This window comes from Symsagittifera roscoffensis, chromosome 5 (assembly GCF_963678635.1).
Source record: "Symsagittifera roscoffensis chromosome 5, txSymRosc1.1, whole genome shotgun sequence".
In the NCBI taxonomy this organism is placed as follows: Eukaryota; Metazoa; Xenacoelomorpha; order Acoela; family Convolutidae; genus Symsagittifera; species Symsagittifera roscoffensis.
The window spans coordinates 15,954,851-15,979,896 of NC_087066.1; the positions used below are offsets into that span (position 1 = coordinate 15,954,851).

Consider the following 25,046-nt stretch of genomic DNA (forward strand, 5'->3'; position numbering starts at 1 on the left):
TAGCCAAATTAGATAAGTTTCCCAGCAGATAAACGAATTTTGGTAAGACTAAATCAAGTTAAAATGTAAAGGGTTTCTTTTTGAAAAACTTTCTGGTTGTGGACTGACCAATCATAAATCTCAATCAGACATAAAGAAATTTATGTGTTCATTTTAGATTAGCCGCTGAATACAAGATATGAAAGTGAGCCCAAAACTATGCTGCGTTTTAACACTTGTCCGAAAGTGTTCAATTTGAAGAAGAGTCGATAAAATTACTATCAAAAGTTACAAAAGATGTGGTCTTGATTATACAAAACAAAGCATTTATCAGCTATTTCATTTCCAATTCATGATAAGACTTGTTCTGTTTTTAGCGCAATAACAACGCCTCTGCAGGCGCGTGCTTTCATCATTTGATTCATAATTTTACCCGTTTCAATTCAATGTTTGCTCTCCGTTACCGCAAAACCTTAAAAAACTGTATGTGTAAGTTTTGACTGATTCCGCTCAAGAACGTATTATTTTTGACAAGACTGCTCCTGGAGATTTTTTTTTCCTTTTTAGACAACAATTAAATTCAAATAATGATAATTGGATCACTCTAAATCACATATTTTCCATTTAGGTTATCTTATTGCATTTATATATTTTAAAAATATAGTTAAATATGGTTTAAAAGGCCATCAGAAAAGATAATTGTTTGATCATCGGAGTTTATATCATCGATTCAGCGCATATAGCAAAAGTTATGCTAATCAAGGATTTAGATTTACCCATCTCCTTATGAGCGCATTCCTCTTTCGTAGAGACAATTTGGATCTTCCCAGGAAGTCGAGAGGCCCAAGTCGGCCTGGAAATGGAGCCACCAGCTTCACCTTGTTACTCTCGTTGCAGAAATCAGTCTAACAGTGAGCCCTTGGTGCAGTAGGCAGACAACCGATATTAGCCAAATCTAAACGCCAGTTGCTCGCAAAAAAACAAGAAAAAGGATCGGAACGCATCAATCTCTGTTATACGTGGCGTCAATTGAAAAATATTCAGTCTTTTTTGTGTTTTTTGCTGCTTTTTTTCAAATAGTTAAGTTGAATTTATTAATGTTTAGCTTTTTGTTTTGTAATCCAAATTAAATAAAACAAAAAAGAACAAAAGTTTTTTTTTTGCTCCTAATTCTTTAAAATTATAAAAAAAATTGTGTTTCATTTAGAATCATGTCTAAAAAACAGTCGTTCTAGAAAATTCAAAATCGCAAAAGAAGATTGGGTTGTTTATTTTGCACAAATTTAAAAAATTACCGAAAGTTTTCTTTATTACTGAAAAAATGAGCTGAACATCAGCTTAGAACAACGTTTGTTTTCTCTAAAACATATCCTTTACCGTTAATTTTATCATAGTTAAAAGATTATTTTCTAAGATACTATAGCTCAAACTATCGATATTGCATAAATACAATGGAAAAAGACAAAAAAAAAGAACAGTTGAACCTTTATTAAGTAGCTTTTTCAGAAACAAATATATTTTTTCAAACAAAATTTTTTTTGATGGTTTAGCGAGAAAACAATATAATGTGCAACTCTAGTCAATGTAACTTGGTGTACGGTTAAACCTGCAGCTTAATCGTCAACTGAAGATATATCAAACTACAGAACTACCAATGAATCAAAAAACAAAGTTTTTTAAAAAAGATTACAATTCTTAGAACAATGGATAATTTTTTTTCGAACCAAAATTTCCACTGTCTTAAATTTTCTGTACAAAACTAAATAATTACTTGAAATCAATTTTCTATATGTCAAACAACTCTATCCGGACCGTCCAACAAAAAACTTTAAATAATTTATTTTGGAATTTTCACGTGTTATGCAAGTTAGTAAGCCTCGGTTTTTTCTTCTGACCACTAAAAGCGCTTCTCATGACTCACTGGTCAATTTTGAGTTGAAGTTTGATACCGTTGGAAAATTCGTTTGGGAGATCAACAGACATATTAAAAAATTGTTTATCGCCTTTTTTTATTTTTTCAAAGATGAACAACATTGCTAAATGGTGTAGATGAGTTGGCTGAAAGCTGGCATTTCTTTGCAAATCTCTGCTTGCGACGTTTGCATTGTAAAAATCAAAGTGTGTATGTAGGTTTGACTGTAATTGAATATATTCATACGTAAAACGTAATGAATATATTTTTGTGTGAATATTTCTAGTAATCTATAAGCAAATGCAAGAAAAAATACTATTTGTGTATGCGTGTATGTATGCAAGTTGATGTGTTTGTAAGTATGAGTACAATTTTTTTCCTTATGCGCGTGTAAACCAAAACAATTGTAACTAGAAGAATAACTATAACCCAACTTGAATTTTGCTAATGTTTCTTGTTTTTCTTGAAATTTAGACAAGATACTATAAGCATAGTATATATGTACGCACATATGCTTTGCGTATGTGTGTATTTATGTAAACTGTATGTATCGATGTAAAAGTGTACAACTTTTTGCATGTATAAATGTAATTAATCATGTATGTACATACTGTTTGTGTGTACTCATTTGAGTATTTAGAAGTTATGTAAAAATGTATGTTTTTATGTAAGTAAGAACTCTTGACTGCATGTCCGCTTGATTGAGTGAATGAATAAAAGCATATTTTTTCAACCAATTTTTTCAACCATATGTTTTTAGGCAAGTATTTCTGCAAGTATGAAAGGCACAGTTATGTGATTGTATGTAAAGACGTAAGAATGCCAGTCTGTAATGCGTGATTCTTTTTGTCTGAATGTGTGAAGTGAATGCAAGTTGGTTTGTAAGTTTACAGGTGTTTGTATTTCAAAGGTCAGCAGAACTAATAAGTAAAATCTTTGCATGTATGTAAGCAAAACTTGCGTGTGTGTCTATTTATGTAAACTGTATGTATCTATGAAAAAGTGTACAATTTTTTGCATTTATAAATGTAATTAATCATGTATGCACATACTATTTGTGTGTATTCATTTGAGTATTTAGAAGTTGTGTATATTTGTATGTTTTTATGTAAATAAGAATTCTCGAATGCCAGTCCGCTTGATTGAGTGAATGGAGACCAGCAATTATTTTGTATCAATGTATGTTTTTCAGTTTAAAAGCTTTTAAAAGTTAGCTGGTTGGCAAATTGTACAAACTTATGATTGAAGTTTTATGTCTGTTTAAACGGAAAGTGTGTACACATGAGTAGTTGCATGCTTGTAAAGTACATTCCATGTCTTTTTGTAGGCAAGTACTTATACATATTCGTATATGAGTATGAAAGGCACGTTTATATGTTTTTATGTAAAGACATATGAATGCCAGTCTGTAATGCGTGATTCTTTTTGTCTGAATGAGTGTATAAATTTGTCTTGAAAGTGTGAAGTGAATGCAAGTTGGTTTGTGTGTTTACATGTGCTTGTATTTTAAAGGTCAGCAGAACTAATAAGTGAAATCTTTGCATGTATGTAAGCAAAACTTGCTTGTGTGTCTATTTATGTAAACTGTATGTATCTATGTAAAAGTGTACAATTTTTTGCATGTAGAAATGTACTTAATCATGTATGCACATACTATTTGTGTGTATTCATTTGAGTATTTAGAAGTTTGTATGTTTTCAAATGTTTATTTGTATGTTTTTATGTAAGTAAGAATTCTTGAATGCAAGTCCGCTTGATTGAGTGAATGAAGACCAGCAATTATTTTGTATCATTGTATATTTTTCAGTTTAAAAATATTTTAAAATTTGCTTGTTTGCAAATTGTACAAACTTATGATTGAAGTTTCATGCCTGTTTAAAAGGAAAGTGTGTACACATGAGTCGTAGCATGCTTGTATAGTACGAACCATGTCTGTTTGTAGGTAAGTACTTATGCATTTTCGTATATGAGTATGAAAGGCACGTTTATATGATTGGATGTAAAGACGTATGAATGCCATTCTCTAATGCCTGACTCTTTTTGTCTGAATGTGTGTATATATTCGTCTTGAAAGTGTGAAGTGAAATTAAGCTGGTTTGTGTGTTTAAATGTGGTTCTATTGTAAAGGTCAGCAGAAATATTAAGTCAAAATCTTTGCATGTGTAAAAGCAAAATTTTCGTATAATTGGTTGCAGGTTTAAAAGCATGTAAGCAAGTATGTAAAATTTATGTTTGTACGGTAGTTTATTTGCCTTCTTCTTATGTATAAGACTATGTACGTTTGTATTAATACCTTTATGTAAGACTTCATTTTTGAATGTTTGTATGTATAGAAATATTTTTGCATATATGTATGTAATTTTGTACGTATGGTTGTATGAATGTCTCTAATTAACTTTATATATGTATGTACACATGTAAGTTTGTATGTATGTATCTATGTATGTGTTTATGTAAGATTGTACTTATGTATACATGTATGTATGTTTGTATTCAGTAAGTGTGTACGTTATTGTTTTTGAATGTAAGTTTGCATGATTAACCTTATGTAAGTATTTAATTGTGTATGAATAAACGTATGTTTGTAATAAAATACACATGACTGTTTTTTGTGAGTATGCATTTAAGTTTGCAACTATGAAAATGTGTTTATGTTTTTTATCTTTACAAGTATGCAGCTTTATATGTTTGGTGGGGTATATATGTTTGAGTTTAGTTGTAATTGTTTATTTTATTTCACATAAAAGTATATATATATAGATATAACTCAATCCAAATCTTTCTTATCTTTCTTCTTAAGTTTCTCGAACATTCTAGAATAATCAACCAGACACCATAATGACAGTTTTTTTTTCTTTTTCTTGATTTGCAAAACAATTTGATAATTTTTTTAAAAAAATTTCCGTGAAATATTTGATCTTCCAGGTATCCTCATTATGAACATTTCACTTTGAAAAAGTGGCATATGTTGCATTGATAATTTCAATTTATCTGCAGTCAATGATTATGAAAAATGTTTCAAAATTGTAACAAGAAAGATCAGTTTTCAAGTTTTCACAAAATTTTGTCGATGGAAGCATCAAACAACAAGTCCAATTGGAGACAGCATGGAGTCCAAAGTGTTTGATGAACTGTTACTCATATATGTAAAAATTATGATAATAAATTTATTAGAAAAAAATTATGGTTTATTGAGGAAAATCATTGATCGTGCAGACATGCGGCTGGTAGAACTGAAGACGGAAAGCGAGCAAAGTCTCAGTGACAGGTACTGTATATTTCAAGGATGATTGATCAATCTCTAAAAACCACAAATTTTCAATGGTTTTCATTTGAAAAATCATTATTTTGAATCAAAGTTATAAACCCACAGAAGTGAAGCAATTGTGTAATCAGATAAACAGTCAGTACCACTTTTTTAAAATTCAAGATCTATTTAGTCGATAGAGCTTTTTATGAAATAGCTCAAAATGCTTACGCCTTTTTTCTTTGAAATGAATAGCAAGTCTTTCTGCATTGAGGCTCAAAATTTTAATTCCTCAAAGTAAAACTGTCTAACAAACTTTTTATTGTCAAATTAAACATGTCTTTGTTAGTCGTTCTAGCTTAAGATTACACAACATAATTGACGTTTATCGAAATGCATTGAAACTAGAAAATGGCACTTACAAGTTTTCGGAAACTTCTGTAGCCAAATTGGTGTGAAAGCGTTGTTTAGTGTGAAACAGCTATCATCCTGACGGAATTCGAAGATTCAGGTAGAGTGTTGATGATAAGGCTTGATTTTTTATCTTAAAATTTTAAACAACTAACCGTTTTTCGAAGACATGTTTTGTTAATAGAGAAGACAAATATCGATGCAAAAATGAGAAGAAATTTCATGATGCGAAATGTTTTGATACTGCTAGTAGTGATCACCTCAAACATATAGTGAAAGAAAGGTTGAACTCTTGATAACACAATTAGTTGCAGATGAATAATCGAATATTTTGGTCAAAAAGCCACCGTATTTTGAGAGACAATAGCGTAATCAAGGAAACATTCAAAAGATCAGATTTATATTTAAAAAAATTCAAAATTTAATTTGTTGAACAGAGGGTTAATCAATGATAATAACTGATAGCGCTTCAAAATTTTGAATAGAAAGCTCTTGCTAAAGCCAAAGTGAGTTAATTAGAAGATACTGAGAACAGTTGACTAGATTGTAGTATCAAATTAAAAATTATTTAATTGCATATTTTTTTAATGGAAAAATCAAAAATTTTGGATGCTCAAATTATAACTCCAAGTTCATATCAAGTTTTGAGTTTGTATCCATAACTTGTCTTAGTTTGTGTTCAGTTTTTCCCGATTGAATTTGCTCTAATTTGAATAACTGCTTTCCTTAAAAGTCGCAAATAAGTTTTCACCTGCTATATTCGATGGTTACTCTGTTCTGTCGTATATATTGGCACACAAATAACAGTTTTCCTCCAGTTTCTAGGTCCGCTTTGATGAATATTTTCAAAATTTCTGTTAGCACAAAAAAGTTAATAGGAAATACTAAACGTTTTCTAGAAGCCCCGAAAATTGTTTCCTTTTTACTATAAAAAGTGGTATATGCAAGTCTTAGAAATGGCTGCAGCAAAATTAATCGGCCATTTTGGTTTTCATCAGTGTTCTCGTTTTTCAAGATCTTTACCCACTTCAACTTATTAGCTCTTTCAACCTTTCTATAAAATAAAAGCTTTTGTCATAGATTTTAGACGTTTTTTCAGTCTCCAGTAGACACGGAAAATGGAAATGTCGAAATTTTCGAGCCAATTTCATTATTTTAGAGTTTTCAGTGTCTCGTAATTTTTCTTTGTTTTTACCTTCATTTGGCTGAACGAAATTTTTCATTCTTATTTCGGTCAAATTGATTATTAATTTTTGCCTAAATAGAGGTGGCGGCCGCCGCACTTGACGAATTTTGCTTTCTTCGAAATTCAGCAATAAAACATGCATTTTTGAAGGAAATTGTTCACCGCAGCCAACAGTTAAGCTACGCTGCCAAAATCTTGTGCTTTCCTATATACCATATAGTTTGGTCGCATATAATAGGTATATAACGTCATTTTACATGTAAACAAACCAATACCCCCAAACTTTAGAAGGGAAAACATGCACCGACCAAAACTTAATTCCATTCCCGTTTCCACAACGTTCAGTGGGAATACTCAATAATATACCGAAGTTTTACATGAGGACTATTAGGTATAAAATTATACATGGTGACAATTAGGATTATTACATAGTGACCATTAGGTATAAAATTATACATGGTGACAATTAGGATTATTACATGGTGACCATTGCTGATCATTTAATACATGGTGACCATTATGATTTATACCTAATGGTCATCCATGTATGACAACCCCCCCCCCCCCCCGATCCTAACGCACTATATGCATACTACTGTAATGTCATGAACTATGTTGCAGTTTGAGTCAACAACGGAACTCAATTTTTTAACGAACCGGTGAACCTCTAATCCTCATATATAAAGGGCTACAATACAGTAAGAAAGAATGTTTTTCAAAATGCAGTAAGAACGAATGTTTTTCAAAATCATCAATCTATCAAACTAATTATAAAAAATCAATCATTTTGTAAATAGGGCGCATCATTTGAAAACCCGAGATCTGCCCCTATGAAGGAGATCAATGTATGGATGAACACTGTTGTCACTCGATTTAAAGTTCTAGTTTAAAATAGAAATTTACTCAATTTGGCATGGGAATCGGAGTTTATTATAGCCTGCTGCATCATGGAAGTAGTTGTTGTTTCCCACGGGAGTTATAGGGTAATGTTTGATACACCCACAAATATACTGATCTCTTTCCTTTCTTTTGGGTTGATGATTTGGTACAAATCGTATATATTCACTCACAATTTCACCGTTCAGATTTCGATAAACGTCAGGTACATCGGCGTCGGAAATTCCGAGCCAGAAGCTCTCGTGATTTTGTTTCTCTGCTAGAAACGAGTACTGCTGGTCCGTTCCATTGATATTTCCGAATAATTGTCCACCAATAGAAGCGCAATGATCGCGTGCTTTGTACCATGACATAGGAGTCGTCACCCATACAAACCATTCTACTGTTTTTCTCTCCACAAACTCACCCATAGTGCACTTTTTACCACGGTGCGCACCTTCAAAAATGCACTCTCTAAACTGTTCATGCTTCCATACTTCAGCTGTATCTGTCGTGTTTTCAAAAACCCAAGAACTGGATCTAAAATCGGATCTTTTTTTTGTCAATTTGACACCAGTTTGGGTCAAGTTCATCGTTCTGAACTTGAATCTCGGAACCATTTTGCAAACAGCGTGGAAATGAATCTTTTTTCATGCCACGGTGAACACAGGTTTTATTTATTGACCAAATTTGATTATCCGTGACGTTGATTTCGTAAAAGCTTGATCGATTTATTTCACAGATTTTTCCTGAGCAGAAATTGACTGATTTGCACTGTAAACAAGGCTGCAGCGAGAGAGCTTTTGAAATAGTTAGTACATAGCCATTCAGTCTAAATCTGTCTTTAGGATCATCAAACGGCGTCGTCCTAAAAATATTCTATCTATTTAATATGCAATTATTACTTTGAAGCTACTTTAAGAGTTATGATTGTATAGAATATCTTAACCTATTTCTTGGTAATTTTTTGTTTTTTTTTCGGGAAAAAAAATTCATTTTGTTCACGCTTAGTTTTTATTTTTGGCCGTTTAATTTTGTTTTCTTATTGAATTCAAATCATTTCCTTTGTTAAAATGAAGGCAAAGGCCACTTTCAAACAACAAAAACGTAAAGATAGCAAAAAACGTGATCTAACTCTAGCTTAGAAAGTGGTTTACAATTTTCTGATTTCCCAAAAGAACAACAGCTTACTTTTTGATCCACTTTTCTTAATTTATCAAAATTTGGTTGATTTTATCAAAAGGTGTCAATCATAAACTGTTTTGAAATTCAAAGAACTTTGAGGCCATACATTTTTTATTTGAAGATCAAATTTGGAGTTTTCTATTAAAAAAAACGCCGGTATTTTTTTCTATTTATTTGAGTTAGTGGCTCTTCTCCAACTGCCTGTTGTCTATGTTTTATGGTTTAATTTTTCCAGAAAACGAAATTTGAGGCTGAAATTCAATCTTTTTGCAAGATATTTGTTTTACAATTTAAAAGTTTTTGATGATACTGGACATTCATAACATTGAAAAACTATGAAAAGAAACAGCAAAAATGTAAAATAAAGGCTGCGAGGTTGAAACAAGGGGTAGTCCATTGAAAAAAATTTTGAGGTTAAAAATGCGGTCAGAAACCATTTATCGACAAGGGAAAGGACCAACATACGAGCTGTTCAGTTCATCGCAGTCGACCGCTGTTGTAACCCTGCTTGTAATTCACATGCCAATTTTTTGGTTGTTTTTCTATGCCGCGTGCTGTTGCCTCTCCCTCAAGCAAATAGCCACGCATCATGGTGAGCCTCAATCATCTGAATTTTCGATTGAGACTCAGAGACGAAATCTTTTTACCACCGCTCCAAATTTTTAACAGTTCAAACTGAGAAATAAAGTAATAGTAATTTTTTTAAAACATCAAAATCATTACCTGGCTGCTTTTTGGTGGGTTTTGATTGCTCCTGATAAACCCAAAGATGTTACGAAAAAAAATCGATACAAATTCATCATTTTACAATTAACTGATTTTTTTGTCTAATTGACTAAAATGCAGAACTTTTTCTCCAAATTGATGCTTCTTATAAAAAATTGATCATGGAAACATCTGTTTAAACAATAAAAAATATATACAAATCCTACTTTTTATAACATCAAAAACCAGGTGAACAGACAGGTGAGTTTGTAAGTTTTGCCTTTTCTCTTTCAAGTTTATAATTTCAAAGTTAAATCAAGATCAGATCTCGATTTCTGTTCGAGTAAGTTCAACATCAAAAGCGCAAAATTTCTACTGAAGCCTGTTAGGGGTAGTGAAAAGTAATCAGTTTCAGTTCAACTAGCATTACGAACTGCTCAGATTAAAATTATTAAATCATATTTTCAAAAAGATTTACTTAGATGCTTATTTAGAAACTTCGTTTTTGTTCGATTTTTTTTGCTTACCATATTACAGGCACCTTTTGAATTAATAAACGTCATTCGTCTCTGTTTTTGATCAATCAACGTCTATAATTCGGCATAAAAGATAATGGCAATATTAATTTCTCATATCAAAGGGACTAATTCAGCTTAAAATTGTCTTTTTTGATGTAAGATATTTGCAGAAAACGGTATCATGGAAACAATTGTTTTTGGATTTTTTTGCACAATTGTTTTTGGAATTTTTTTATTCACCCTAGAAGACAAACTAACCAACTTTAGCATAAACACATTATTTAAATTTTTTACCTCATTACTACTAGTTAAATGATTAGTCACCCCAGCCTTAGTAACTTCCCACAATTTGACATTTTGAAAATTCTCTCGGCGCGGGGAAAAATTTTATGATCAGACATGGTCTTAATCGCTTACCCGATAGTAAACACACGCCGCAAAATGACAGTATCTAAAAGGTCGGAAGCTCGATGCGGCTACCAATTATATCATAATGCCGCAAAATAGGGTTTCTGAAATTTCAATACCGCTAGATACTTCATTATGCAAGCTAAAACTAACAACTAGCGTGACTGGTTTTATCTTGGTTTCAATTTCGTAAAACTGAAAGTTTTATAGCATTCAACGAAGAAGTTGAATAGTTTTGCCAGAATTATAGTTTTTTCTACTACAGCTTCATATGAAGAATTCATTTTTTTCTCTATTTGAAAGATTAGTATTTAATCAATGCATTGTATTTATTCATTCTGAATGGAATAAATATAGTTCATTCATTAAAGTTTTATTTTTGTTTATTATAACCCACGAAACTGAAGTTTTGTTGAAGTATTGTTTAAAAAATTTTTTTAAGTGGTTCTTTAAGGGCTGTTGTTTGAAGGTTATTTCTCTCGTCTATATCAAAGTGGGAGATATTTTTCTACTAGGAACGAATTCCACACAAGCCGACTCATTGATTTAGTTTTTAAGAGAGCCAGGTCTTCTTTCATAGTCTGCTTGTACCAAGGTGACACCCCAAATGTTCTGACTGTCTTCCAAAGTCATTCAATAACGGTGGTGCTTAGAAAAAAGGGAACATTCTTAGACATTCGAAAAATGGGAAATTAGATTTTTTTCCAAAGTTTTCGTTTCGTATTTCATCCCCCCCAAGCTATATGAAGAACAACATGATACATTTCGCATGTAGTAACTCAACAAAAGGAGTAAATGGTTTGCATGTATCGAGCTTTGATTGTTTATGTGTAAAATAACGAAATGATTTTCACTTACATAAGTCTTAAGTAAAAAGTCTTAATATGCTCTATAAACATTACAGAAGTGCATTCTTACGTATCAATGAAGTTATAAATTGGCTTATATAGGTGTATATGGAATTAAAGAGCTCAATTCAGTTTTATCTGCTAAAAGTACTTCACAATTAAGAGACCAGAAATGGCGCGAAAACGGTGCAAAAAAAACACGAAAAACAGACAGTTCAGAAAGCGGTTTTTCTTGAAAAAAAGGGCTCATGAAGATATTTATACAGTTTATGATTTTTTCTAACATCAATTTCGCTCTTTTGTCGTTTGATGTTATTTTATTTTGAAGCTTTTTTTCAGCAAAATTATTATCTCTGTTTTTTTGCTGCTCAGCATTATACTTTTGTAATTGTTTAAATTCATGAATGCAGTGAACACTTTTAAAGTCTAGTGATTTTTTTGTATTTTTTTCAGAAAAAAAGTCTTAAAACACTCTAATAAGCACAGAAGTACGTTCATACACTATATCCAGCAAAACAAAATTGTTTCAAGCAATTGAACCAATCTGACTGGTCTTATTAGTTCCAGACACGACTCAATAACGCTTAAAAGTTGATGATATCAGCCTAAATTTATAACCAAAAAATATACAAGGCCCGTTAAAGGGCAGTAGACGCATTCAGGGTTTTGCCGTGATACGAGCAGTCTTGATATTCCAATTTTCGAAGAAAACGGAAATATTATGCTTGGTGTGTTATTTTTTCAGTCAATTTTCGCCGATCGAAATGAAAATTTTTATAAACCATTGAAAAAGCAGACTTTCTGAATTCAAATGAAAAGATGTTTTTATCATCGAATATATACTTTAACAAGACTGCTCGTATCAGGGTAAAGCCATGAATGTTCCGACTGCCTTTTCAGGTTTATCGAGCAGTAGTAACATAAAAAAAAATAATTTAAAAAAAAATGAAAAATTTTTTTTTCTAAAATTTGAAATTTTTTGTATGAAATCATCCCCCCACACGCCATATAAAGTTTAAAAGAATATTTTTTGCACATTGTAACAAAACAATTATGGCAAAGAAGCTTCTTTCAACCAATTTGGAACGATTTCTAATACGAAATAAATCTCCGCTTACGCGTTGATAGCGCGAATTATATCGCGCGTTAATTATCCCAAAATGGCCAAAATGGCAATCTTTAAACCCTCATAATTTTACGAAAAATGGTCACAGGTGAAATATCTTTTCAAATTTGAGCTCAGGACAACAATAGCTTTTGAATGATATAAAAAAAGTCCGTCAAAAATTGCTAGTTAAAAAGTCGAAATTTGTCTGAAGAAAAAAAAAACCCACCCCAAGCACAAATATTCCGTTACTTTCGTACCGAAAGTCGGAACAAAAAGTTCTGGGAGTTTGAAAATTGCCAATTGGGCCTTGTTCTGTACTAAATTTTGCGCACTTAAGCCTGAAAGCGTAACGCCTACAGCCAATTTTTTTAAGCGTGGCAAATTATCCCGCACTACAAAATCATTCCAAATTGAATTGAGGCTAGATGTACGAAGAGTCTTGTTTTTTTTCCATACTCTTTCTTTGTGTTCATTGCATTTTTTTCATTTGCCATATTGCGAAAAAATATGTTTTTTTAAGGGGGGTAAAGCCAGAAACTAAATGTGTTCAGAATAGCCAAGTCACCAAGTCATTTAAAAAGTCATTTAAATGTCACCAAGTCATTTAAAAAGTCATTATTGAACAATTGTTTTTCAAAATCATTTTTTTTCAATTGTAACAATGAGGGCTTTACCTGATAGGATCAGTCTTGTTGTTCCGATTTTCCAAGAAATTGACGGAATATTTGTGCACCGGTGGTTTTTTTCTCCAAACAATTTTCAAATTTTTAACTAGCATTTTTTTGGCATTTTTTTTCTTATCACCCAAAGTTTATCATTGCCCGAGTTTTATTTATAACAAACTGTCTGTTATCTTTTTTCGTTAAGTTATGGGGGTTTATGAATGCCATTTCGGTCAATTGGGATGGATAACGTGCGTATTGTTTCACGCTTAAACCCGTAAGTGATGATTTAATCCGTCATAGAAATCGTTGTAGTTTGAATTGAGGCCTGCTATTTGGTCAATTTAATACTTCGCTTTATGTGAAATCAAATTCTTTAATCTTTATATGGCGCGGTGAAAATAACTAAAAAAAATGAATTTTTTTTTCCTTTTTGAAACTTTCATCAATTTTCTTGTAAAGAGAACGCTACTCCATAGATACGAGAGTATTGTTTGCGCTGAATAGAAGAATGAAATGAAAAATTCTAGGTAAACTAGACAATTATTCGAGTTGTCACGTGAACAATAGCAAATAAGATATAATTAACCAGTAACAAATTTTAACTTCAATGTTAAATACTTATTTTCTGAAATATAGCACCCATAATTACAGACAAAAACGAAGGATTGTTTATTGTCGATAAAATACTCAGTTAAGTGTTATTCAAACACTCAATTAACTAATGATTAATTCTAATTAAATCAATATTTCACCAAGTATTGCCAATGATCTATTTTTAATGGTGTCCCACTCTTGAACCCCACGATATTTAACCTATATTATTTAATATTGCGTCTATTTAGCAAATATAATTCAATGCTGGCTGGAAACAAGCATTAGCCGGTCAGTCAGTCAGTACATATTTACTTTGAAATAATTTAGATGTTTTACATAACGGATTTAATGATTTCATTTCAAACTTTGAGTTTTTAAAACAGCCCCATTGATATTAATAAGTTAAAAATGGCTGCAACGAGTAGAATGGCGGTATTTGGTGTCAAATTAGTGCAGTGCAGTTTGTCACTTCTGAACCTGGAGGTATCTATCCAGTTGCATCTAAACATTCAAAATCATTCTTTAAGTAAGAGTAGCCGGTTACTGTGCCAGTAACACAGAATCAGGAGCAGGTCTAGAATTTTTTCGAGGGGGCGGATTTTCGAAAAAAAAAATGCCGACCTTTGACCTTTTTGTAGGTCCACCAAATGAATTATCCGATCGCTACTAAAACACTATAAAGACCCTATTTTGACATAACTTTCCGCGCCGCAGACAAATTAAAAAATATGGTCAAAAATGCCGTTTTTGGGCACATTTATGAATTCTTTTGATGAAAAATTGCGATGCTCTTTTTAAAGTTGGAATATATTCGCGCCAGAAGCATTTTTAGGGTTGGTCGCCAAAATTGGATGACTTAAGAATGATACTAAAGGGGGGACCCTTTGGTTGGTGGGTGAGGGAAGAATGAAAAAAAAATTCGCAAGTCATTTCTACTTTATTTAGATTGCAAGAGTCTTTTGAAAGTAAGCTCCTCGAATAAGTAATTGCATTTCTCATAGTTCAAACAAAAATTAATGAAAAATGCTTATTTTTGACACGTGTTGATCAAAAAGTTCTTGTAGTAACTTTTTGGCTAGCCCGGAAGATCTGCCTCTGGTCTGATTCAACTGCTGAATGTGACAAAGCATGCACAGATCAGGAGTTGGCATGTCCCCGCACTGTCTATCCCCCCAGTCTTCGTTGATGGAGGGGGTGATCTGCTCTTCGCATAGTTGGTCTGGGGAGTCCTGACACCACGTGAACAGAGAGTCAAACTTGAGTGCCAAAGAGCTGAACACAATATTCTTATTATCAATTTTGTGATTCGAAAAGATTGAAGTAAACAGACATATTTAAAGAACAAGGAAATTATAAAAACTCAAAAAACTAGGACAAAATATTTTGCCTCCGAGAAAACTTATCAGTGATTATCTTTGCCTCTTTTAGACAACTCTGATCAATGCTTTGCTTTCTTACCCCAGAGCATTTTCTTGAATAGAGTATGGAATCTGGTCCATAATCAGGGATGCAAACTGGCCCAGTCTGACATTGTTCAGGTTGAACTTCGTATCCGGATTAAATCCAGTGTGAAGCACTATCTCTCTCTTCGGGAAGAAACTGGTCGCTCCAATTACGGGAAGACTGTTAAAAAACGTAAATCAAAAAGAAAAGTTTGAGACGCGGATCAAGTTCTGCGATCAGATGTTTGCCTGTTTCGTATTTCAAAAATCTTTAAATAGGAAGAAGATCCAGAAACATTTTTTTCAATAAATTTAAACCACCTTGCAAACAATTTTCATTTGGGGGTAGCCTACAGACTGAGTGTTCGTTAAGAAAACGTCACCGGTAACATGCCAAAGCTCTCAAATAAAACGGTTTTTCCGCCCCCCTAAAATGGATGTCCTAAAGTAAAACAGTTCCAAAGAATACGACTTGGGAAAAATTTCGAATTCAGAATTGGGGACAGACTTGTGGTCAGAACCTTTACCTCTTTAGATCGCTTTCGTTGAGCTTTCATATCAGACCCAAAACTCTGGAACAGCGCTTTCGGCCACAATATGCACTAATTTGACAGAAGATTAATGCTCGCCAAAGGGACAGTGTTTTTGACGTTTTTTTTTTTGCAAATTAGAAAACCTCGGTCCATTTTATATATATTTTGGCGGAACTTGAAAAAAAAATGCAAAGACACATTTTATCGTTCAAGTCATAGAAATTTACAGCAACATACCTTCTAGCGCGGGTCCAATTTGGAAAAATATTAGACCCCCACATGACGTAACAGCCTTCGTCACTTAACTTCTGTTCATCTTCATGGTCGCTATCAGTGACAATGACTTCAAAACTGCCCCCCAAAGTGACATTAAACACAGCCACTCGACCACTCTGGCCCCCCTTCACTCCCAAGGGTGCATTTTTGCCCGTGCGAAATACAAGTGAGGGTGCAATATTGGTGAGCATGAGACGTGCGAACTGTTTCCTCGTTGTCTGTTTGGGGTTGGTGAGGGAGAAGTTGAATCGGAGGACGGAGGCGGAGGGGGAGGGGGGACTGAGGGAGGAGAGGCAGAAGACGTCGAATGAGTCATCACTGAAACGAAATTCGAAACAGAGTTTAAAATAATTTCAATCACCTTTTCTTATAGCTTTGCTTAGTAAAATAGTGGTGATGTCTGGGCATTCATGCGATATTCAGCAACATGTTTACTTGGAAAAAATTTTTGTGACGGGTTACATTTTTGAAAAAAAAAACAGTTGGTCGACATTTTTTAAGCCGACCAAATCGATCCAAGAGATGAAACACCATAGCCAAAGAGATTCCTTTCTGACAAAATTGCAAAATAAATGATGCTGTCCAAATCCAAAAATCCAACTTGCGTTTAAGCACACATTTTAGATGATGGCTATTTTTTCATCAAGTTTTTAATATATTTTTAAGATGCCTTTTCTGTTTTCAAACTTTTTTCACGCTTTTTTACATTCTAATTAAAATCTGTGCATATTACTAACTAGAAAGCATTCCAGTAGTATCTGTGCAGCTGAGTCATGTTCAGACGGTGTGAGTTGTGCACTACAATCACTTTGGGAGTGAGGAGGGAGTCCCTGAGGGCTGTGATCAGGGGATCCATATCCCCCACCCAAGTGTCCTCGATCACCAGTGCAAACAGATCGGCTGAAGAAGTATTTAATGTTTTCAATTTCGGTTATTATTTAATTGTTTATGAAATATAATTATTTAATTTCATATTTAATTTGCTTATGATTCCTGTACAAAGGAACTTTTTAAAAAGCTTCTACCTGAATTTATTCTTTCAACATCGGGTAGCAAGAATTCTATCCATCAACAAGTCACAAATTAATATAGGTTTTAATGCTATTTTTTTTACTAATGTTTCCCTAATTTCTTTTTTGGCATTCAACTATTTTTCATCTATCAATATAATTCTACCGTTTGTCCGGAAGTCTGGCCTTAGAGTGAGTGAGAGTCCACTCCTCTCGTCTATCCAGATCCTATCTTCATTCAGCAGTTTAACTGTGCGTCCATTGTGGTACACGTCCGCCTAAATACAACGTGGAGCTAACATTTTTTTGCTCAAGTCTCGGAATCGAATCAACCGAAGATCAGAGGATACTTTCTGTTTAGTAGTCGGAAAACTCGAAGCACTGAGTTCGTTTTATTACATAATCTGTTGATTTTTTTTGTTGAAATACTGTCCATTTTCTGGGAACGCAATCAAAAATAGGCCCATTTTATTATTCAATACTGATTGCTGATATTGAAGCACCTCAATGTTAAGATTTATTATTTTGAACTAGAAAAAATTAATTACACTACATTGAGTTAATTAACTTAAGGCTTATATAGGTTTGAGAGGGCATTCTAAGGGTTGATAAAATCTGCTGAGTAGTATCCCAGAAAGCAAAACAAGTTCATCTCTCCAAAAAACAACTCTAACTGACTAACTGCAATTAGACTAATAAATCATGCTATTTTCAGCAAACTTCATGGACCCTTTTTCCAGGCGATGTTAAGGAAAGCTAGTAAATGAGATAACTATGAAAAAATTTCTGTTGTTTTTTGCAGCTCAACGTTTTTTCATAAAATTCCCACTCTTGCAAATAAATTAGGTTTAATTTTTTTTTATTAAGATGAATTCTTTAGTGAAATGATCGGATGAGAAAGCATACATGTCTCTGCAGGCTTCTTTGATCCGTGTCAGGGCTTACATGAACTGTATTTTTTTTAAAATTGAGTTTCAACCCTGTTTCACCTCCCCATACATTCGGTAAAACTTATAGAAGAACATCAGAGTTGTTAAAAATATAATGGTTTTGACCCTTGAGATAAGTAAGCGAAATGCGACTGGGCTTAGATTGTTTCCCGTTAAAAATTTAATTCACGAAAAGACTTCATAAAATTGTTTTTTAGCCTATCAATTATTCAATTATGCACTTATGTTTGCCCACTTATTTTAGCGATATTGGACATAGTTGGGATAACAATGGCGAGGGCTTCGATCCAGTCAGGAATCTAATTGTTTGGATGTTTCTCTCCTTTTATTTCAACTTCTGATTCAAAAAAAAAGGTGGAGCTATACGTCCTAAATTATCTGAAACTTGACATTTTCTGATTACATTTTTTTTTGCAAATGGCTCACTCCTTTTTGCGCGAGTTTGTTAAATGAGCCTACTTGATTCAATAGTGTAGTCGAGAAAAGTTTGATTGTGGTGAGTTTTTATAAACATGAACAATTTTGAAATCTAGGAAAAATTTTGGGTTTTTTTAAACTCATCATGTTTTTGTATCGCAAGTGGTACGAGTTCTGCTTCCTCTCTGTTCTCAAAAGTTTTTTCAATATTTTTTTGACCTTTTATCTTGCTGCTTACACAGCAAACAAGTAATTTATCTTGCCTGAAAGCGCAACACTATGGAACCACCATTGTATTTGTGACATTGGATATGGAACAACCACAACCAACATGTGACATTACAAAAACTTGGAAACCAGATCTGAGCATCGTAAAATCTTGCCTATTTCAGATCTTGTCCAGACATGGTGCATGTTTCGTTTGGAGATGGACATATCTGAATCAGGACTGAGGCAGGTATGGATTCTATCACAAAAGCAGATCTGCTCAAGGTCTGATTCAGACCTGGAGCATATATGGGTCAGATCTGAACAGATCTGCACCAGGTATGACCCATGTGTGCCCCAGGTCTGAATCATCTGAATCAGGCCTTGAGCAGATCTGCTTTAGTAATAGAATCCATACCTGCCTCAGTCCTGATTCAGACATGTCCATGTCCAAACGAAACATGCACCATGTCTGGACAAGATCTGAAATAGGCAAGATTTTACAATGCTCAGATCTGGTTTCCAAGTTTTTGTTAGATAGATTTCCAATCACTAAAATTTCAAAAAGACTCCTGGGCAGATCGATTCAAGGGCCTAAAAACAATTTTGATTATTTTTTGCAAACAAGGCGAAACAACAAGCTGTTTAAAAGATTTATTGAAATGTTTTTCTTTCAATATTTTAACCAAAACACTTGCCAGATGTTGAAGAACAAGAAAATGAACCACATAATTGGGCTCTTTTCCAGTTTCCAACCCCCCAACGCAGTTTATAACATTATAAGTCGTTTTTAAAAATTTTCAAATTTTGAATTTGAGAAAACATTAATGAGTTTTGCTTCAAATCAATCAGAAAACACAGTCATATAAAAGTATACAGTTGCGATTCTATATACCGCGCTGGGACTCCCTCTCGTTCAAATCATTATTGCGACGAATTTAATGTAAAATTATTACAATTCTGAGAAGCATATATTGATGTCATTTGCGAACTGATTGTTCATGCATATATACAGTGAAACGAAAATACCATGTATCTCACAAATACCACATCAATTGTTAGGAAAATTCAGAGCTATTAGGAAATCCGGGTTCATCAAAAAAGCTGTCTTTCTGAATACTCGATTAAAAAAATGCAAATGAAGTTACACTTCGCGTACAAATGCTGTTGGAATTACGACAGATCGAGTCTTAATATGATTTGCCATTCGATCGATTGTATTTGCGACAAAAAAAAACAATTTCAAGTAGCTCCTTCTCTAATTTGGTGGCCAGAGCAATTACATGATTGTTGATTTCTCGCATTAGCTGGGGATAAGAACACAAAATAAACAATGGGGATTTAGTTATTCTATCTAACTAAATAACCACTGTGAATGGTTATCCTATGACTTTTGTGATAGATTGACTATATAACTATTTTCAACGATAAAAACAAGACACGTGACAAAAGTTGAGAATTCATTCGAAAATTTCAAAAAAAAATTCAGATCTGATTATGTCTGATACAGCTCAGGACAGATATGCAATCTCACAACAAATGGATTAACCCTGGGCATATCTGTATTTTTATTTTGTTTCTGTACGGGTATTCAACTTGCTTGCGTTCATACGCAGTTCATGATGAAGAGATCAGTACGTGAAAATTGTTGTATTAACAAAAAATAGGTAATCTGCAGCGTGCGTTCAATCGGCGTGAAAAAATCTTTACATGCACAAAAAATCTTTACAAGTGAGCTGTAGAGGTTGTTTGAAAACATGTTTTAAAGTGAAAAATAAGTAAAAACCATTTAAAATTCAACTCAAAAATAAGCATGAACACATAATTTTAATTTTTTCGTTGACTAACTCATGTTCGCAACTTTTTTTTCACGCCAAAAATTGTCAAGGAAATCAAACAACCAAACAAAAAAAGAGCTTTTTAAATTTTTTTCAACTTTTAATTTTTTGATTACAAATGTATAACTTTATGATTGGCGATTTTTTATAAAAGTAAACTAACTAGAGAAAACTGGATCCATAGTAATTTTTTTAGTTCGATGGGAAATCGAAGACTTGAAATGATTTTTTCACACTGAAAGCATCCATGTTTTGCTTACATCATTTAAACTTTTTCAAGAAAGAACCTAATTTGAAACAAATAAATTTGAGTTGAACGCAAAGAATTGAAAATCATACCGCATAAAAAATCAAATTCGAGGCTTGACAAAAATGTCACACAAGTTTATTCAACTTCTTGTAGTTCATTGGCAATTAACCAAGATGAAATTTTATAACATAATTTCATCTGTCAGGTATTGTGAAAAAAGCAACGTATGTCACAATCCTTGCTGGCATGCCCCAGAATTTAGTCGGCAATACTTTTATGTGGCCTACTTTTTCAAGAAGCCATGCTGGTCCTTCGTTCTGATTGTCATGTGAGAAGATTACTCTGATGATTGCACCCACTTCCACGCTGAACACAGTAAACATAGCGATACTAAAACAAGAAGTTAAACGTTTTACATGGAAAAACTATTTTCGGTACTTGAAATATTCTGGCCATTATTCGCTTAAGGGAAGTTACCGCTAACTCCTCTCCCCCATGGAATGAACTCCTTCGCCACTTACATCATTTTGCGCCACCAACCTCTGCTGTCAACCGTTCCTCCGATGTTTTCCAAGAAAGTTTTAAGAAATTTGCGGTTGGATCTCGCTTGCGGTAATAATTCAACCTTGTATTTTAGCTCTATTTATTAAATCTTCGTAACTATTTCCAATTTTTTTTGAATTACTCCAGAAAACATCAACCAATCTTTCTTGCCTTCCATCTCTGAATGGGTTCTGTGAGTGTGTTTGTACCCCTCCCACTTTCTTAGTGGCCCCCTCTGGAGTGGGTCTGAGGGGGAGTGGACCTGTCTCTCCCTGATTTCCCACTATGTTCACACTCACAGCTGCCTTGGTGCCTGCCCCCTTCTCCATTGCTGTGGACACTCGGATCATGTACTCAGTTTTCACTACGTCTGGAAAGATCATTCGAAGTCATCGAATATGAGCAGGGGCGGATTTAGGGTGGGATGATTCCCCCTCAGGGATTTGACCCCCTGCCGACCCAAAGGGAGATATGCTGACCCCTTTTGAGATATGCATATTTGGTGGCGGACCCTAAAAATTTTCTAGCCAATATGTACTAATTTTGAGGAGGGCGCAGAAAAAATGACCACAACAAGGTCTTTTTAGTGCTTTGGGAGAGCTCGGAAAATCAATTTGGTCGGTCAACCTAAAAAAAAGGTCGACAAAATTTTCGAAAATGTTTTGAAAATCCGCCCACCCCCCCCCCCCCCCCCCCCCCGAGAAAATCCTAGATCCGCCCCTGATTATGAGACAAAATTAATCGAGCTAAGTTTGATTTCCAAAAATTTATTGGCTCGCGGTGTACTGAATTATTTAGGTGATTTTTTTAGCTATTCGGACGGAATTTTACTTCATTTTCAACTGAGATAAATGTTAGAATGTAGAAAGGTTTAACTTGTATAAATATTTCTAAAATTGATAGGGCTTGATTTAAAAGTTGACTTTAAACATTCGTTTTAAAAATTATTTGCCAAATCGTTCTCTTTTTTTTCGGAAAATTTTAAAAGATTGCAACATTTTTATAGCGCAGTTTTGGGAGCACAAAGGAAAAGTCTGAGGTGTCAGCATCTCTGTGGAACAACGAAACTCGATGGTTTGAGGCTGATCATGATCTGAACAATTCTCAGTTATGCAACAATTCAAAGCCCAGAAATTGTTGCAATAGCAGAGATGCCTAAATGAAGATGAGCTCAAGATTGGCTCTCCGTAAAGAAGTCAGCACTTTAATGGTTAGTTTTGTACCCTGTATAAAAATATAGTCTCAAACATGAGCATATGGTGGTAGGTCAGTAAATCGATGTATCAGTAAACCGAAAACGGGCGGACCAGATCAGTTAACAGAAAATTAATGATTCAATTATGTAATCACATTAGCTAAAAACTGAGATTTATACAAAATGACATTTATACAGTATTGCCTCAAAACAAAAATTGAATTAAAAAAATAATGAAATAAAATAGCTTTTCCCATGAGCCTCGTAGTTTTAGAATTACTGTTTCAGCTCATAGAAAATTTATTCTATAAATCTTTAACTTTGCAAATTGATGTATTATTACGTAAATCGGTTTATTGATCTGGTGAATTACTGACACATCGGTTTAGTGCACGCACCCCGAGCATATACAGGCTATATAAATTACGAGAGAGAATTCTTAACCAATATTTTTCTCTGTTATGTTTTAAGGTGCTCACCCGCTTCTTCTGTGACTTGACGCAGAATCAGCTGTTTCTTATCTCCAGTAGAGATTGTCTTCATTTTAAAGTTGAGGAACTTAGTCGGTCTTCCCCCATTCACCGAGATCTCAACCTGAAGTTCAAATAATTGAGTTGCCAAATATTTTTTGGTAGCAGAGAACAAGTTCAGTGATAGATCTGTGCCCCTGTCATTTTTTTTGTAGTCAGAAAACCAATATTTGATTTATCTACTAAGTCAGGTGAAGTGATTGAGTGAGCAGGCCAAATTTTTAAAGTGTCTAATAAAAAATATGCCGCGTTCTAATTGAAAACCTCAAAGTACATGTCCCCTAACCTTTTCTTGGGGTGTGAGTGCTAGAAAAGTGATATTCAGAATGGAAATCAATTAAAATTCATGAAGAATTCTAATTAATTGGAATTAAGCAATGCCTTTTAAATTATGTTCTAATTTTCTGATTAGATAGAGTTAAATCATTTATCCACGAAGGAAAGGAACAACATAGGAGCTGTACAGCTCATCAGTGCGAACCGCTGCTGTGCGCCTGCTTAAGAAATACATGCAATTTTTTTGTACTTTTCTAGGCTGGGTTATGTTGCCTCTCCCTCAGGCAACGAGCACGGATCATGGTGGGCCTCGAACATCCGGCCTTTAGATTGAGAACACTTCACAACCACTCCCCTTTTATACTGCCTAACTTTCGAAAAAAAAAACAGAAATAAGTTAATTTGACCTTCTCTGGTGTCCATGAGTCGGCTGTGGTGAACATGTTGGTGTTGATGATCCACAGACCTATTGTCTCTACCTCCCCCACCAGTTGGGCACGGAAGCCGAAAGTGTCCGTCCTAAAACAATTATAATAAGTTTCTTTTCATGTATTTATAATTCAGAAGCAAACATCTACTATTTTGAGCACAGAGAGATAACATCGCAAGGCGATCAAGCTTGTCGAGTGATGCTTCTAAAGTTAAGGCCAAATTGTAGGCAATATCGGCGGCCTTGAGCAGTTTAATTGGTCAAAACTTTCATGCACTTTAGGTTGACTAGTTTTTTGAACAAGGTATTTAAGCTTGAAAGTCAGTGATAAAAAAACCGTGGTCGAAATGAGCAATTGGCTTTTGTAAGTAAAAAATTGAATTAAATTGATTTAATTCCAATTTATTTTACAAAATTCAGCGCCAAAAGAACTAATTTCAAGTTAAGAGCAAAAGTTTTGTGCGTTTGTGCAAAACGACATCGAATCTATAGAAAATTTCAAGGACGTTTGGAAGCAAAGAATATCATAAAAATTTGAAGTTTCTCATCGGCACTAACTATGGGTGTCCATATTAGAAATTAGCTCTAGTTTTTGCAGCCTTTTGGTAAATCAGTTTCAGCCTTCTTGACTTTAGTTTCATCCAGAGTTGAGGTCTGTCTTAAACAATTAAAGGCTTACAAGGTATAAAACAAAGTCTGCAAAAAGCAATCTAAAGAGGTTGATAATCAATAAACATTGTGCTAGAAATAGTTGATATACCAAAATAATAGAAACCAGAGTCGAATCTGAATTTTTGAAACGACCAAAATCTGAAACGACCAAAATATTTTCTTGAAACGTGCAAAAAGTAAATAAAAACTTCCAATCGAGGTACGAAATTGCCCTATGCAAAATATTTATGAATTCGAATTTCAGCTTGATAATTATTCAGCACAAATTCTTTATGAAAGGTAAGCCCTGGTGATACAAACTGAAACTGGCTACATATTCATTTAAAAGAAAAAGAGCAGTGGTTTTTCAGAAAACTGTTTAGAAAACACTTTCAAAGCCCAATTAAACTGTTTTATTTTGCCCTACCAACATTGCTGCATAATTAAAAAAGAAAAAGAAGCTCTTACCTAGTGGGTTTTCTATACAAGATCTGAAACTTTTTATTTCTTACATAAAGTGATTCTCAGATCTGAAATTCGTTTCTTCAGTTACAAAAATTTTAAATTTCAGTTTTCAAATTTGGATCAAAATAAAAACTTCTAGGTCTGAAATGACCTTGAAAAACAAAACCGAAGATATGAAATTGGATCCTCGAAACCAATTGTTAAGTTACAAAATATGCATTTCGAGCAAACAATTAAGTTTTCATTCTTTTTGTTGTTTCTACATTACATAATTATAAAGAAATTAACTAGCAGCAGAGAAAAACTTCCGAATAATTACACAAACCATTTTTTTCTAAACTAATTTTCGTGTTGAGACGTTTTAGAAAAATCTGCTGAAAGATCTATAAAT

General features: G+C 33.6%; 4 protein-coding genes across 6 annotated transcripts in view; 1 reads left to right on the forward strand and 3 right to left on the reverse strand.

Moving 5' to 3' along the window:
• LOC134846621 (uncharacterized) overlaps positions 1-19,686 on the reverse strand; it is a 35,215-nt gene extending 15,529 nt beyond the window's left edge. Inside the window, exon 1 of the mRNA XM_063864006.1 lies at positions 19,434-19,686. Within this exon, the coding sequence (XP_063720076.1) occupies positions 19,434-19,448 (15 nt within the window). The 5' untranslated portion in view covers positions 19,449-19,686. The remainder of the gene's footprint in view (positions 1-19,433) is intronic.
• LOC134846380 (sialomucin core protein 24-like) overlaps positions 1-25,046 on the reverse strand; it is a 267,010-nt gene that overhangs the window by 162,476 nt on the left and 79,488 nt on the right. The gene's annotated exons all lie outside the window — the stretch shown is intronic.
• The window catches only part of LOC134846378 (MAP kinase-activated protein kinase 2-like), a 238,769-nt gene that overhangs the window by 139,396 nt on the left and 74,327 nt on the right, over positions 1-25,046 (forward strand). The gene's annotated exons all lie outside the window — the stretch shown is intronic.
• LOC134846454 (uncharacterized) lies at positions 13,696-19,434 on the reverse strand. 2 transcript variants are annotated; one of them, XM_063863812.1, is made up of 7 exons: positions 19,373-19,434; positions 17,070-17,181; positions 16,631-16,793; positions 15,855-16,211; positions 15,101-15,265; positions 14,711-14,914; positions 13,784-14,143 (listed from the first exon to the last, which is right to left on the reverse strand). In XM_063863812.1, the coding sequence occupies exons 3-7, from the start codon at positions 16,747-16,749 to the stop codon at positions 14,017-14,019; spliced, it is 972 nt and encodes a 323-aa protein (XP_063719882.1). In that variant the 5' UTR covers positions 16,750-16,793; positions 17,070-17,181; positions 19,373-19,434; the 3' UTR covers positions 13,784-14,016. The 2 variants fall into 2 exon arrangements, with proteins under 2 accessions (XP_063719883.1, XP_063719882.1); XM_063863813.1 differs by lacking the exon at positions 19,373-19,434 and having other exon boundaries at positions 13,696-14,143; positions 17,070-18,333.

Bases quoted from the DNA above. Each gene is read 5' to 3' on its own strand.
- LOC134846454 (XM_063863813.1), bottom strand. From the start codon at position 16,749: ATGGATCCCCTGATCACAGCCCTCAGGGACTCCCTCCTCACTCCCAAA. The intron at 16,212-16,630 runs GTTAGTAATATG...ATTTCGTTTCAG, and splicing joins TACTACTGGAATGCTTTCTA to TGATGACTCATTCGACGTCT. The intron at 15,266-15,854 runs GTATGTTGCTGT...GTTTTTTAACAG, and splicing joins AATTGGACCCGCGCTAGAAG to TCTTCCCGTAATTGGAGCGA.